Source organism: Somniosus microcephalus, chromosome 12 (assembly GCF_052327205.1).
Source record: "Somniosus microcephalus isolate GS21.2 chromosome 12, FLI_Smic_1.0, whole genome shotgun sequence".
Classification (NCBI taxonomy): domain Eukaryota; kingdom Metazoa; phylum Chordata; class Chondrichthyes; order Squaliformes; family Somniosidae; genus Somniosus; species Somniosus microcephalus.
Genome location: NC_140998.1, coordinates 202,685,575 through 202,698,709, shown reverse-complemented (window position 1 = coordinate 202,698,709; position 13,135 = coordinate 202,685,575). Strand labels below are relative to the sequence as shown.

Here is a 13,135-nt window from a genome sequence, read left to right as displayed (position 1 = left end):
AGTATTGTGTACAGTTTTGTTGTCCTTACCTAAGGAAGGATAATCTTGTCATAGTTGGAGTGCAGCGGAGGTTCACTGGACTAGCTCCTGGGATCGGGGGATTGTCCTATGAGGACAGAGTGAGTAGACGAGGCCTATAGTTTAAAAGAATCAGATGTGATCTCATTGAAATATACAACATTTTTAGAGGGCTTGGCAGGATAGATTCAGAGAGGATGTTTCCCCTGGCTGGTGAGTCTAGAACCATGTGTCACAGTCTCAGAATAAGGGGTCGGCCATTTAGGACTGAGATGAGGAGAAATGTCTTCACTCAGTGGAGGTGAATCTTTGGAATTCTCTATCCCAGAGGGCTGTGAATGCTCAGTCATTGATTGTACTCAAGGCAGAATTCGATAGATTTTTGAATATTAAGGGAATCAAGGGATATGGGGATAGTGCAGGAAAGCGGAGATGAGGTAGAAGATCAGCCATGATCTTATTGAATGGAGGAGCAGGCTCGAAGGGCCAAATGGCCTACGCCTGCTCCTATTTCTTATGTTCTTATGTTCTTATTTTCAAAATATAACCCCAGCTGTGCAACAATGCCACATGAAATGTTCCCGCCTGGTTTTCGTTAAGGTGCTGATTGATCCACTGTGCATTTACAGCATCTTTCTGTTGCGTGTAAGAATAGACTTTGGTGGACAATGCTGATTGGTGACTGCGATCGAATTTCATTCCAATAAACTAATATTGCAGGTTAAGAATTTTCGCGACTCGTTTATTTTAATCAGCATTTCGATATCAAACAAATCAATCAATAGCAAACAGCTTGTTAGCTAAATTGTGACACGGTGATAGTGATACTGTGTGCAGAGTTTATTGTATTGTAGTTTTGCTCCGAAACTGCTTATATAGCTGGTGACGAATGACTTGTGACAGGAAAACCATTAAAATAGTTTCTGAACAACCCTCTCCCCACAAAAAGCTTTCACTTACAAAGTACATGCAGAGTGATGGTTGCTGTTGCTTGAGTGCCGCTATTTGGAACCATGGTAACAGTGTACTCTCCACTGTCCGAAGCTGACACTGACTTCAGCAGGAGCGATCCGTTCGGGAGGAATAACACAACCCGTGTTTGGTATTCATTACTTATATCACCCTCTGTACCGATCCACCCAGTGACATTTGTCGGCCCGAAGTCCCAGCTCCCTCTCCTCGTCTCAGCTGACGGCCGCACTGAAAAAAATGCGTTGCTTCCGACGGTCACATTTATCCGACTGTTTTCTGTATGTATAGTAAAAGCCTGGGGCTCAACTGAGGAAAGAAAATCACATTGAGGAGGAAGTAAAGAGAAACACTCAAACTCGACACAAGACAGAGATAATAACGTGTATCTTAAGCTTAATTTCTATGACAGTCGCTTGCTATCATATTTTGCTAATCACTAAAAGAAATGATAGGAGAAAGTGATCCTCACCTGCAGATATAAATAAGCAAACAGCGACCGCGGTAAGTGGCAGTGGCTCCATCCTGAGAGAGCAGCGCCAGTCCCTGTTACACTCGGTGACTGACCCGCTCTTCCTGGTATACCAGAACAGATCAGTTGAGTCACTTACTGAAGAGGCAATGCTAATTGGACGGAGTGATGTTCACATGACTGGAACCTCTTTCCACCGACTCCAATCTAATTGTTCCATATTAATAGAAATTGTTAACAAGCTATAGGAAATGGGCGGAGGAGTCGGTTTCACTTCATGTGCGCAGACCTTTGCTCAGAAATTAAACATTATTCGTTCTTTTATGATCTGGAATGCTCTGCCGGAATGGGTGGTGGAAATAGATTCAAACCTAACCTTCAAAAGGAATTGAATCAACACTTGAACAGGAAAAAAATCCGAGGTTATGTTGAAAGATCAGGATAGTGGGAAATATTGGTTAGATCTTTCAAGGAGCCCCGGCGAATGGCCTCCTTCTGTTCTGTTTGATTCTATGATTATTTTTCAGACACTGACAAGCCTGCTGTTTATTTATAAATATTTGATGCTAATATTTCAGACATCCAGTTTTCCTGTCCCTTCAGAGGTATCTAGCACAGCGCAATATTATCAAGTTCATCCCAACAGTGATCGTTTAGCAGAGAGATGGAATTAAAAAATTCCCAAAGTTTAGGAGAGTTGGTAACCCCTGGTAGTTTGCAGAATCTAAAGCCAGAGGCTATCGGGAAAATACAACAGAATCTTTGATCTAACTTTTCACCATTTAATGTGTAACTAGACTTGACTATTCCAATGCACTCCTGGCGGGCCTCCCAAATTCCACCCTAAGTAAACTTGAGGTCATCCAAAACTCGGCTGCCCCGTGTCCTAACTCGCACTACGTCCCCGTTCGCCCATCAATCCTGTGCTCGCTGATCTACATTGGCTCCCGGTTAAGCAGTTCCTCGATTTCAAAATCGTCATCCTTGTTTTCAAATCCCTCCATGGCCTCGCACCTTCCTATCTCTGTAATCGCCTTCAGCCCCACAGCCCCCCCGAGATATCTGCACTCCTCTAATTCTGCCCTCTTGAGGATCCCTGATTATAATCGCTCCATATTTGGTGGCCGTGCCATCTGTTGACTGGGCCCTAAGCTCTGGAATTCTCTGCCTAAACCTGTCCGCTTCGCTGCCTCGCTTTCCTCCTTTAAGACGCTGCTTAAAACCTAGCTCTTTGGCCAAGCTTTTGGTTACCTGCACTAAATTATCCTTATGTGGATCGGTGTCAATTTTTTTGTCTTAAAGTAATCCAGTGGAGCGCTTTGGGACGTTTTACTACGTAAAAGGCGCTATATAAATACAAATTGTTGTTGTTGTTATAACTAGCCGATCTCCCACGGCGTTGCTGATCAGACTGCAGTGTTCAGGTGAAGCAAGATTAGAGGGTGGGGTAGAATTGGACAAGGGCATAAGCACAATTCAGTTTCTGTTTTAATGTTATAAATTTTGTCCTTCATTTTATATAATAATTTGATATCGACGCTTTATTAGAAATAAAAAATACTTTCCCATGTGCTCCCTTTCTCCAAAACCTTACTTCCTATTGGCACTCGTCCTGTCACAATTTTGTGTCAATGTTTACACCATTTTAAATTCCCACGCTCACATTCATTATGTAAATTGTCTATGTAAATTCGGCACCGTATTACTGAACTATGTGATCAGTCAATGGCTTTTGCCCACAAATCGCTCAAGGTGATTTCGGGGAAAAAAATGGCCTGAAAATTTTACTCAGCATTGTTCTCAGTCAGTGAAATTTTGAATGTCTAAGATAATGGATTAAACATTTTTTAAAAATCACACATTTTGAGATTACGGCACAGAAATTCGGGTCGGGGGCTTCCCGCGGGTGCAAGCCCCCGACCTGCACTTACTTGCGTGCCGGCAGTTGAGCTGTAGGGCCCCGTGGAATTCCGCTCCGGGGCCTGGCCCAGCTGCCGGCGCGCTGTGCTTGCATGTCCCAGGGGTGCAGTTAGTGCGATGTGTCCCCTGGGATCAAGTGAGCCATGGGCAGCCAATCGGAGGAGGGAAAAGCCCATTCATAAGATTGACAGGAAGACCAATACTCTGGCCCCAAAATAGTATTAAACCTTCAAATACATTTTTTTTAAAAATCACACTTTTTAAATAAACTATAAATTACATTAAATAACTATTTTAAACAATAATTTAAATTTTTGAAAAAAATAATTTTATAAAGAAACGGGGCTAAAAATAAACTTACCTTGCTTTAAAGTACTTAAAAATAATAAACCTGTGGAAAAAATGTTATAATTTTAATTAATTGACCACTTACCTTTTAAAATGCAGGCCTTATGCCTGTTTTTTACATTTCTAAAATCTAAAGACTTACCCTCACGGAAAAACCTGTAAAAAAAAACGTAAGTTCAAAGCGCACGTGCAGTCTCCCACGCGCGCACGCGTTCGACCTCTGAACCCCTTCGTTCAGAGGAATGGAAGTGCTGCTTTCCCGTGCAAGCGTAGTGCATGCAAGAAACTGGCACTTCCATCGGGTTCACGCGTGAGTACCCCGTGCGTACTCACGCGTTGGGACCCGAATTTCTGGGACTTCAGGACTTGCCGCATGCGGTCTGCCAATGACTGCTCCGAGCCTGGCTGTGCTGTGCCCCCAACCCCACACCCAAAGAGCTGGCAATCAGTGAAATCTCGTAAATCATTGAAACTGATCAAAACTTTCGTTCTTCCGTAGTAAATACGCTGTTAATTTGCCCATTAAAAGGTAGACGTAAAGGGTTTAACTAACTGGGGTTTTAACTCCGTATTGTCTGCTAAACAGAGTTTAAGGGAACGGACAATTCATTTTAATTGTGCACAGTCTGCAATTTGGCCCTTTTAATAAAATATAATTTTTTAAGTAACTTTTCAACAATTTTTCTGTAAGATTCTGCATCTTTAATTGAGGTTAGTCTTTTCCCAATGTGAGAGCCCCAATCTTTCTTTTGCTCTTTCCAACCATTTTAATATGTTAGAATTTAAAAAGTTTTCTGACTTCCTTGTTTGCTGTCTGTGAAAATTCTGCCTTTTGATTGGCTTCTTCGACAGCCCGTTGACGTCAGCGCAGTTCCAACAAGGGGATTCCCATTAAGTTCCGTTGAATTGAATGAAGGTGGGAAAATCCGAAGCTCTCCACGCAAGGACTGTGAGATCGTTGTGCGGAGCGTACTTCGGAACCAGCAGCGTTAGCCTTCAGTTCACTGCTGACAGCAAATTCAGAGCCTGTGTTTTAATCGAGAGGAACCTCTCCTCAATAGTTGTGCTCCAGTCTCTCCTCTCTGATGTCATTTATTTGCAGTCTGCTATCAGGCTCTGTCTCTTACCTGCATTTATACTGTGCAGTAAAAGTATTAACCATTTGATTTTTTATTATCTGCTAGCCCATTTTACAGTCTCCCATTTCGATGTTCTAATTTCGCGTTGCAATTAATTTACTTGCTGTGCCAAGAAAGTGTCTAACCATCACCCCTTGACATTGAACGCGATTACGACCGCTGATACCCCACCATCATCCTGGGGGTTCTCCATTTACCAGAAACATAACTGGAGCAGCCAGACATATATTGTGGCTAGTGGAACAGGTCATAGGCTGGGTATTCTGTGGCGAGTGTCTCACCTCCTGACTCCCAAAACCTTTTCAACCATCTACATGGCACAAGTCAGGAGTGTGATGGAATAACCTTCACTTTTCTGGATCAGTGCAGCTCCAACAACACTCAAGGAGCTCGAAACCACCCAGAACAAAGCAGCCCACTTGATTGACAGACAATCCACCACCTTAAACATTCACTCCCTCCACCACCGGCGTACCATGGCTGCAGTGAGTGCCATCTACAAGGTATCACTGCATTCACTCGCCAAGGTTTCTTCAACAGCACCTCCCAAACACACGACCTCTACCATCTAAAAGGACAAGGGCAGCAGGCACATGGGAACACCACCACCTCCAAGTTCCCATCCAAGATTCACAGAATCCTGAGTTGGAAATATATTGCTGTTCTTTCATCATCGTTCATCAAGATCCTGGAACACCTTCCCTAAAAACACTATCAGAGGTCCTTCACCACACGGAGTGCAGCTGTTGAAGAAGGCGGTTCACGACCAACTTCCCAAGGTTAATTAGGGATGGGCAATAAATGATTGCCTTGGCAATAACGCCCACATCCCAGGAAAGAATAACTAAGTTATATCTGACCGTCGAATGTTGTCAAAGCTTTTGCAACAGTAAAATGTATGTCCTCCATTTTCGCTTGATGAAGAATTAACTACACCCCAGTACTTCATGCGTGACAGTGATGAACTGATCTGTTCCACACATTTCACTCCAAATAGCATGGCTTCTTGTTGTGCTTGTTTTCTATACATGAGCAGGGTGATTATGACACAATGTTCTTTTGACATACAGTTGCTGTTATTTCTTATTGAAGTAACAGGAAGCACATTTTTTAAGTTTGTTCTTTGCTACTCTGTCTCTTTCGAAATGATTCCCATCACCCACTGCTCTGCATGGTTGGGTTGCGGTTCCTCTGCTCTGATAGAGGAAGCGTGAATGAGAACTCATTGCAGAGGGCAGTGAAGCATACGGTGATCAGCACAGCAAGGCTGAAGTTCTGTTAAAATTCAATCCTGTAAACCACTAACATTTACATTTTGAAAACTGAACTGTTTTTTAAAAATACCTCATGAAAGCGTTCAATTTTTACACATATATCAAGTAGATTTGTTTATTGCAAAATAGCTTGCTCATTTGTTGGTTGCTTCTTACAATCAGTCGGAAATTTTAACTTCCCAAAATAAAACGACTTCTGTATTTTTCTGAGGGTGTTAAAATGCAAATTGTTCAATTTTCTCAGCAACTAACACGCAAACAAACTGTTAAACACTTATTGGCAGCTGACAATTGTATTTAATCTCAAGCTACATTAAATTGAAACAACATATTAATAGTTTCTAATGCACTACATCGTCATTGTGTTTCCAACTTCGTCATGTTCCAGTTTTACCCCGCGTGCAATAAATGGATCGTACAGCAAAGCTCCATTTCCTCCCTAATTATGTCAAAATAACACGATGGTCAAATGACTACTACACACAACAAACAAAAAATGCGCAAGTATATTTTCAACTTCTCCTTTGATTTGTAATCCCCTGGTTGGGAGGTAGGAGACAGAAGTGGGGATAAAGGTACAAAAATGGGGAGGAAGTGACGACGACTGTTCCCCAGGCATATGTTCTGGGGCCTCAACCTTTACCAATATTCAATAAGGACTTCCATGAAGGAATAGAGAGGTGAATATCCAAGTTTTCAGATGCTGCTGGGATTGGCGTGACAAAAAGTATTGTCAATGGTGTCGAAGTCTCGACCCCCGAGTAAGACTCTTAAACACAAGGGCCTAGAAATTCACTGGCCTTAGCGCCGCTTTTGAGGCGCTAGACGGCCTAGCGCCGAAGTTATGGCCAGTTTAGAAATGGACAGGGGCCCTAAATCGGCATTAGGCCGGTAGCGCTGCGCCGGCACCGATGACGTCATCGGTGTGCGCAGCGTCCCGGTTGCCATGGTAACCCGCCCGAACTCGGAAATTGAGTTGCGGCCGCCTCGCCCGTGGCAGCCGCAAGCAACGTTCTGGCAGAGGTGCCTTACAGAACTTTGCGCTGGCGCATTAAAGGCCCCGCAGCGGCCGGCCGCTTTCCCGCCGGCCGCCTGGCCGCAGCTCCCTCCCCGGACTTCCCCCCCCCCCCCCGGAACAGAAGCAAGCCCGGCACTTGTCCGAGGTGCCGGGCTCATTTTTAAAAAGATTATCGCGGGCCGCGGCCGGGTGCAGGCAGCTCCTCCTTAACGGAAGGAGGAGGCCTGCACTTCCCGAGCCTGCCGCAACGCAGCGGGCGCCGCAGCGCCGGAATAGCGCCGCAATGCGGCGCGTGGCGCCAGTTTTGAGGCGCTGAGACCCCTCAGTAGCGCCGGCAGCCGTTTGGGCGCGGCGCTACTGAATTTTTGGCGCGCGCAGGGGGACTTAGCGCCGGCACTAACTTCCGGCGCTAAAGCCCTCGCTGCGCCAATACCGAATTTCTAGGCCAAGGGCCTAGAAATTCAGTGGCGTTTGCGCCCACTTAGCGCCTGAGGAGGTGTTTTGCGCCGGAAGTGTTGTTGCGCCTGAAATTCAGTTCTGGGCGAAATTCGGCATTAGCCGGTAGTGCTGCGCCGGCACCGATGACGTCATCGGTGCGCGCAGCACCCCGGTTCCAACGCGATGGCGGCCCGACGCCCAAATTCAGTTGCGGCCGCCTCTCCCGTAGGGGCCGCAAAGAGCGTTTGTAAAACGGGGCCTTGCAGCTCCGAGACGCCGGGGCGTAAAGGTGGAGGTGCAGCCGGCCGCTTTCCCGGCGGCCGCCTGGCCGCACCTTCCTCCCCGGACTCCCACACCACCACCCCGTGGCATTGGTCTCTGACCCCCGCGAGCCCGGCACTTCTCCGTGGTGCCGGGCTCATTTGCCGGGGGAATCCAGCGGCGATCTCACGGCTGGCGGCAGCTCCTCCTTAAGAGAAGGAGGAGGCCTGCAGTACCCCAGCCTGCCGCACCGCATCGGGTGGCGCTGCAGCAGCTGGACGCCTGAAATTGACTTTCAGCGCCCCAAGCGGAGGCGGCCAAACCCTGCAATAGCGCCCACCTCCGTCTTGGGGCGCTGCAACTGAATTTCAGGCGGGTGCTACGGGAATCCGGGCGTGCGCTAACTTTCGGGCGCTAAAGACCTGGCGCGGCGATAGTGAATTTCTAGGCCAAAGTATCGTTAAAGACAGGCTTTATTTGCTTGCAAGGGAAGAGTTGTGTAGACAAGGGCTACATCAGACCTCTTCAAAGTAATACAGAAATTGTAACATATTTATACAGTAAACAGCAAAACAGGATTTCTATGCCACATGACATAGTATTGAATCATTACTGATTACAAAGGCACAGACCTTGCGAATTATTGAAACAACGTATTCCGGGTTGCGTTAGAATAATGAACGGAAATACCTTGGGATAAGATTAACTAATCCTTTATTATGGGATCTCTCTGTTCCCTCTGTTCTCTCACTGTACCAACTGGACCTGTGGGCCGATGTTTACCTTATCATGTCCTTGGCTGTTTGTTTGGTAACTGAGGCTCCTTGTTAAGCTTGTCACAGATAAGGAGTATGTATGTCTCATCCCCTTGCCTTTAGTGAATCATGCTGTCGGCCATTTGAGTTTTTATTCTATGCCTAGGAAGCCATTTTGTGTCTAAGTTAGAAACTGTACTTCCACAATGGGTACGGGAATTTTAAATGGGACATAGACAGATTAAGTGAATGAGCAAAAAAATGGGAAGTGCAGATCAATCTGAGCAAAGGTGAGGTCATCTACTTTAGACCCATGAATTACAAATCACGGTATTTTCTAAATAGAAAAAACATATAATAATTTCTAATGCACTACATCGGCAGGCAGATTATTTGTTGAATGGCAATAGATTGGGAGAAGGGAACGTGCAAAGAGACCTGGGTGTTCTTGTGCACCAGTCGCTGAAGGTAAGCATGCAGGCAGCAGGCGGTTAAGAAGGCAAATGGTATGTTGGCCTTCGTAGCAAGAGGGTTCGAGTACAGGAACAAGGATGTCTTGCTACAGTTGTACAGGGCCTTGGTGAGAACGCACCTTGAGTATTGTGTGCAGTTTTGGTCACCCTATCTGAGGAAGGACGTTCTTGCCATGGAAGGAATGCAGCGAAGATTCACCAGGCTGATACCTGGGATGGCAAGAATGACGTATGAGGAGAGATTGTGTCGATTGGGCTTATACTCATTGGAGTTTAGAAGATTGAGAGGGGATCTAATCGAAACCTATAAAATTCTGTCACGCCTGGACAGGCTAGATGCAGGAAGGATGTTTCTGATGGCCAGGGAGTCCAGAACCAGTGGTCATAGTCTCAGGATAAGGGGTAAGCCATTTACGACTGAAATGAGGAGGAATTTCTTGACCCAGAGAGTGGTGAACCTGTGGAATTCTCTGCCACAGAGGGCGGTGGAGGCCAGTTCATTAAATATATTCAAGAAAGTGTTGGATATATTTCTTAAGGCTAAAGGGATCACGGGATATGGGGAGAAGGCAGGGACATGGTACTGAATTTGGATGATCAGCCATGATCTCATTTAATGGCGGAGCAGGCTCGAATGGCCGAACGGCCTACTCCTGCTCCTATCTTCTATGTTTCTATGTGAAAAATATCGGAACAGAATTAGGCCATTCAGTTCAATGAGCTTGTTCAATAGAATGATACCGGGGGTTAAAGGGTAGATGAGATCATGGCTGACCTGTGTCCTAACTCCATCCACTCGTCTTCACTCCATATCCCTTAACAACATTGGCTAGCTGAAATCTATTGATCTTAGATTTACAATTATTCATTGAGCTGGCATCTACTGCTTTTTGTTGACGAGGCTTGCACATCTCTACCACCCGATGTTTGAAGAAGTGTTTCCTAATTTGTCTCCTGAATGCGTGACTCTCATTTTAAGGTTATGTCACTTTGTCCTAGACTCCCCCACCAGCGGAATATTTTTCTCGCTATCTACCCTATCAATTCCTAATAAAATTTTTAATCAGTCAGTCAAATCACCCCTGAACCTTATAATTTTTAGGGAATACAAACTTTGTTTATCTAATATCTCCTCATAATTTTACCCTTGGAGCCTTAGTAACAATCTGATGAATAGGCGCTGTACTGTATCCAAAGCCAATATATCCTTTCGATAGTGCAGTGCCCATAACTGTACACAATACTGCAAATGTAGTCTGAACCAGGAACTGTAGAGGAACAAAGAGATTTGGGACTCCAAGTAAACAAATAATTAAAAACCAGTAATCAGGCACAAAAGCCGAACGAAATGTTGAATAGAATGTTCACGTTATCTCAAGGGGGATGTAATACAAAAGGGGAGAAAGCCATGCTTCATTTGTATGGCGCCTTGGGCAGACACCATTTGGAGTACTGCCTTCAGTTTTAGGCATCACACCTCAGGAAGAATATGTTGGCCTTGGAATTGGTGCAGCACAGATTCATCAGACAGGTACGGGGGTTAGAGGGTTATATTATGAGGACATGTTGAATATCTTTATCTTGTATTCCCTTGAGTATAGAAGACAGAGGGGTGACCTTATCTAGGTGTTTAAAATGTTAAAATGATCCGATATGGTAGATACAGAGAAACTACTTGCTCTGTTGGGGGAAATGAAAAACAAGAGGACACAATCTTAATTTGAAAAAGTAATTCTGGGGATACAAGGGTTTCTAAAAAGACCACCATTTATTGTTCATCCATAGTTGCCCTTGAACAGGTGGTGGTGGTGTGCCTTCCTTTTGAACCGCTGCAGTCAATGTGTTGAAGATACTCCTAAATGGCCGACACTTTATCCTGAGACCATGATCCCTGGTTCTAGAATCTCCAGCCAGCGGAAACACCCTCTCAACATTTACTCTGTCAAGCCCTCTATGAACATTATAAATTTCAATGAGATCATCTCTCATTCGTCTAAACTCCAGAGAATAGAGGCCCATTCTGCTCAATCTCTCCTCATACGACAGCCCTCTTATACCAAGAATTAATCCAGTGAACTTTTATTGCAACCCCTCTGAGAAAAGTATATCCTTCCTTAGATAAGAAGATCAAAACTGTACACAATACTCGAGGTGTGGTCTCACCAAAGCATTTTCTGTTTTTATTTGAAGGTATATAAGGCCCATTGAAGTCCCACCCCAGAGAATTGAGCACAAGCATCTTGCTGGCACTCCAGTGCAGTACTGAGAGAGTGAGGCATTGACATAGGAGCCGTCTTTCAGTTGAGATGTTAAACCAAGGCCTCATCTGCTCTCTCAGCTTGTCAGCAATGATGGAACTATTTCACAGAATAGCAGGGGAGTTATCCCCGACGTCCTGATCAATATTTATCCCACAATCACATCACTAAAGCAAATTATATGGCCATCATAACATTGCAGTCTCTGGGATCTTGCTGTTTGCTAATTTGCTGCTGCGGCTCCTAGATTACAACAGTGAATACACTTCAAAAGTACTTCCTTGGCTGTAAAGCATTTTTGGAAGTCCAGAGGTAGTGAAAGGCCCAATATAAATGCAAGTATTTCTTCTGACTTCCCACAGAAACTGATAACTGTTTCCATGCTGTAAATTCCATTTTACTCATGGAATGATAGAAGGTTGCAGCAGGAAGGATGCCACTCGACCCTACGTCCCTGTGCCGGCTCAAAATATAACCCCAGCTTTGCAACAAGGCCACGTATAACGTTCGCGCCTGGTCTGCTTTAAGGTGCTGATTAATCCACTGTGCATTTACAGCATCTTCCTGTTGCGTGTAAGAATAGATTTTGGTGGGCAATACTGTTGGGTGACAGCGGCCGAATTTCTTTCCTAGTAAAGTAATATTGCAGGATAAGAATTTTCGCGACTCGATTATTTGAACCAGAATTTCGATATCAAACAAAGCAATCAATAGCAAACAGCTTGTTAGCAAAATGGTGGTACGGTGATAGTGATACTGGTTGTAGAGTTTATTGTATCTTAGTGTTGCTCCGAAACTGCTTATTTACCTGGTGACGAATGACTTGTGACATGAAAACAATTAAAATAGTTTGTGAACAACCCTGTCCCCACAAAAACCTTCACTTACCAAGTACATGTAGAGTGATGGTTGCTGTTGCTTGGGTCCCGGTGATTGGAATCATGGTAACAGTGTACTCTCCACTGTCCGAAGCTGTCACTGACTTCAGCAGGAGCGATCCGTTCGGGAGGAATAACTCAGCCCGTGTTCTGTATTCATTATTTAGATCACCCTCTGTACCGATCCACCCAGCGATATTTGTCGGCCCGAAGTCCCAGTTCCCTCTCCTCACCTCAGCTGACGGCCGCACTGAAAAAAATGCGTCGCCTCCGACGGTCACATTTATCCGACTGTTTTCTATATATTTAGTAAAAGCCTGGGGCTCAACTGAGGAAAGAAAATCACATTGAGGAGGAAGTAAAGAGAAAGACACAAACTCGACAAAATATACACTTTTCCGAAGTGATACCAACGTCATCTTTTGTACTTAAACTTGATTTTCTATGACAATCGCTTGCTGTTTTTTTTCTGTAATCAGTAAAAGAAATGATAGGAGAAAGTGATCCTCACCTACTGATATAAATAAGCAAACAGCTACCACGGTAAGTGGCAGTGTCTCCATCCTGAGAACAGCGCCAGTCCCTGTTACACTCGGTGACTGACACGCACTTCCTGGTCTACAGAACAGATCAGTTGAGTCATTTACTGAAGCGGCGACGCTGATTGGACCGAGTGCTGTTCACATGACTGGAAACTCTTTCCACTGACTCCAATCTAATTGTTACATATTAATAGAAATTGTTGGCAAGATACAGGAAATGGGCGGAAGGGTCTGGTTAACTTCAAGTGCGCAGACCTTTGCTCAGAAATTAAACATTATTCGCTCTTTTATGATCTGGAATGCACTGCCGGAATGGATCGTTGAAGCGGATTCAATCCTAACCTTCAAATGGGAATTAAATCAACACTTGAA

General features: G+C 44.7%; 1 protein-coding gene across 1 annotated transcript; it reads right to left on the bottom strand.

Annotated features, from left to right (window-relative positions):
- Positions 1-531: 531 nt before the first annotated feature.
- Positions 532-12,812, bottom strand: LOC147109907 (uncharacterized). The gene is made up of 3 exons (XM_086003933.1): positions 12,733-12,812; positions 12,232-12,549; positions 532-1,296 (listed from the first exon to the last, which is right to left on the bottom strand). Exons 1-3 carry the CDS (start codon positions 12,782-12,784, stop codon positions 971-973), a joined length of 696 nt encoding a protein of 231 aa, XP_085860059.1. The 5' UTR covers positions 12,785-12,812; the 3' UTR covers positions 532-970.
- Positions 12,813-13,135: the final 323 nt, after the last annotated feature.

Bases quoted from the DNA above. Each gene is read 5' to 3' on its own strand.
- LOC147109907 (XM_086003933.1), bottom strand. From the start codon at position 12,784: ATGGAGACACTGCCACTTACCGTGGTAGCTGTTTGCTTATTTATATCA. The intron at 12,550-12,732 runs GTGAGGATCACT...TTCTTTCCTCAG, and splicing joins TTGCTTATTTATATCAGTAG to TTGAGCCCCAGGCTTTTACT. The intron at 1,297-12,231 runs GTAAGTGAAGGT...TTCTTTCCTCAG, and splicing joins CATCACTCTACATGTACTTG to TTGAGCCCCAGGCTTTTACT.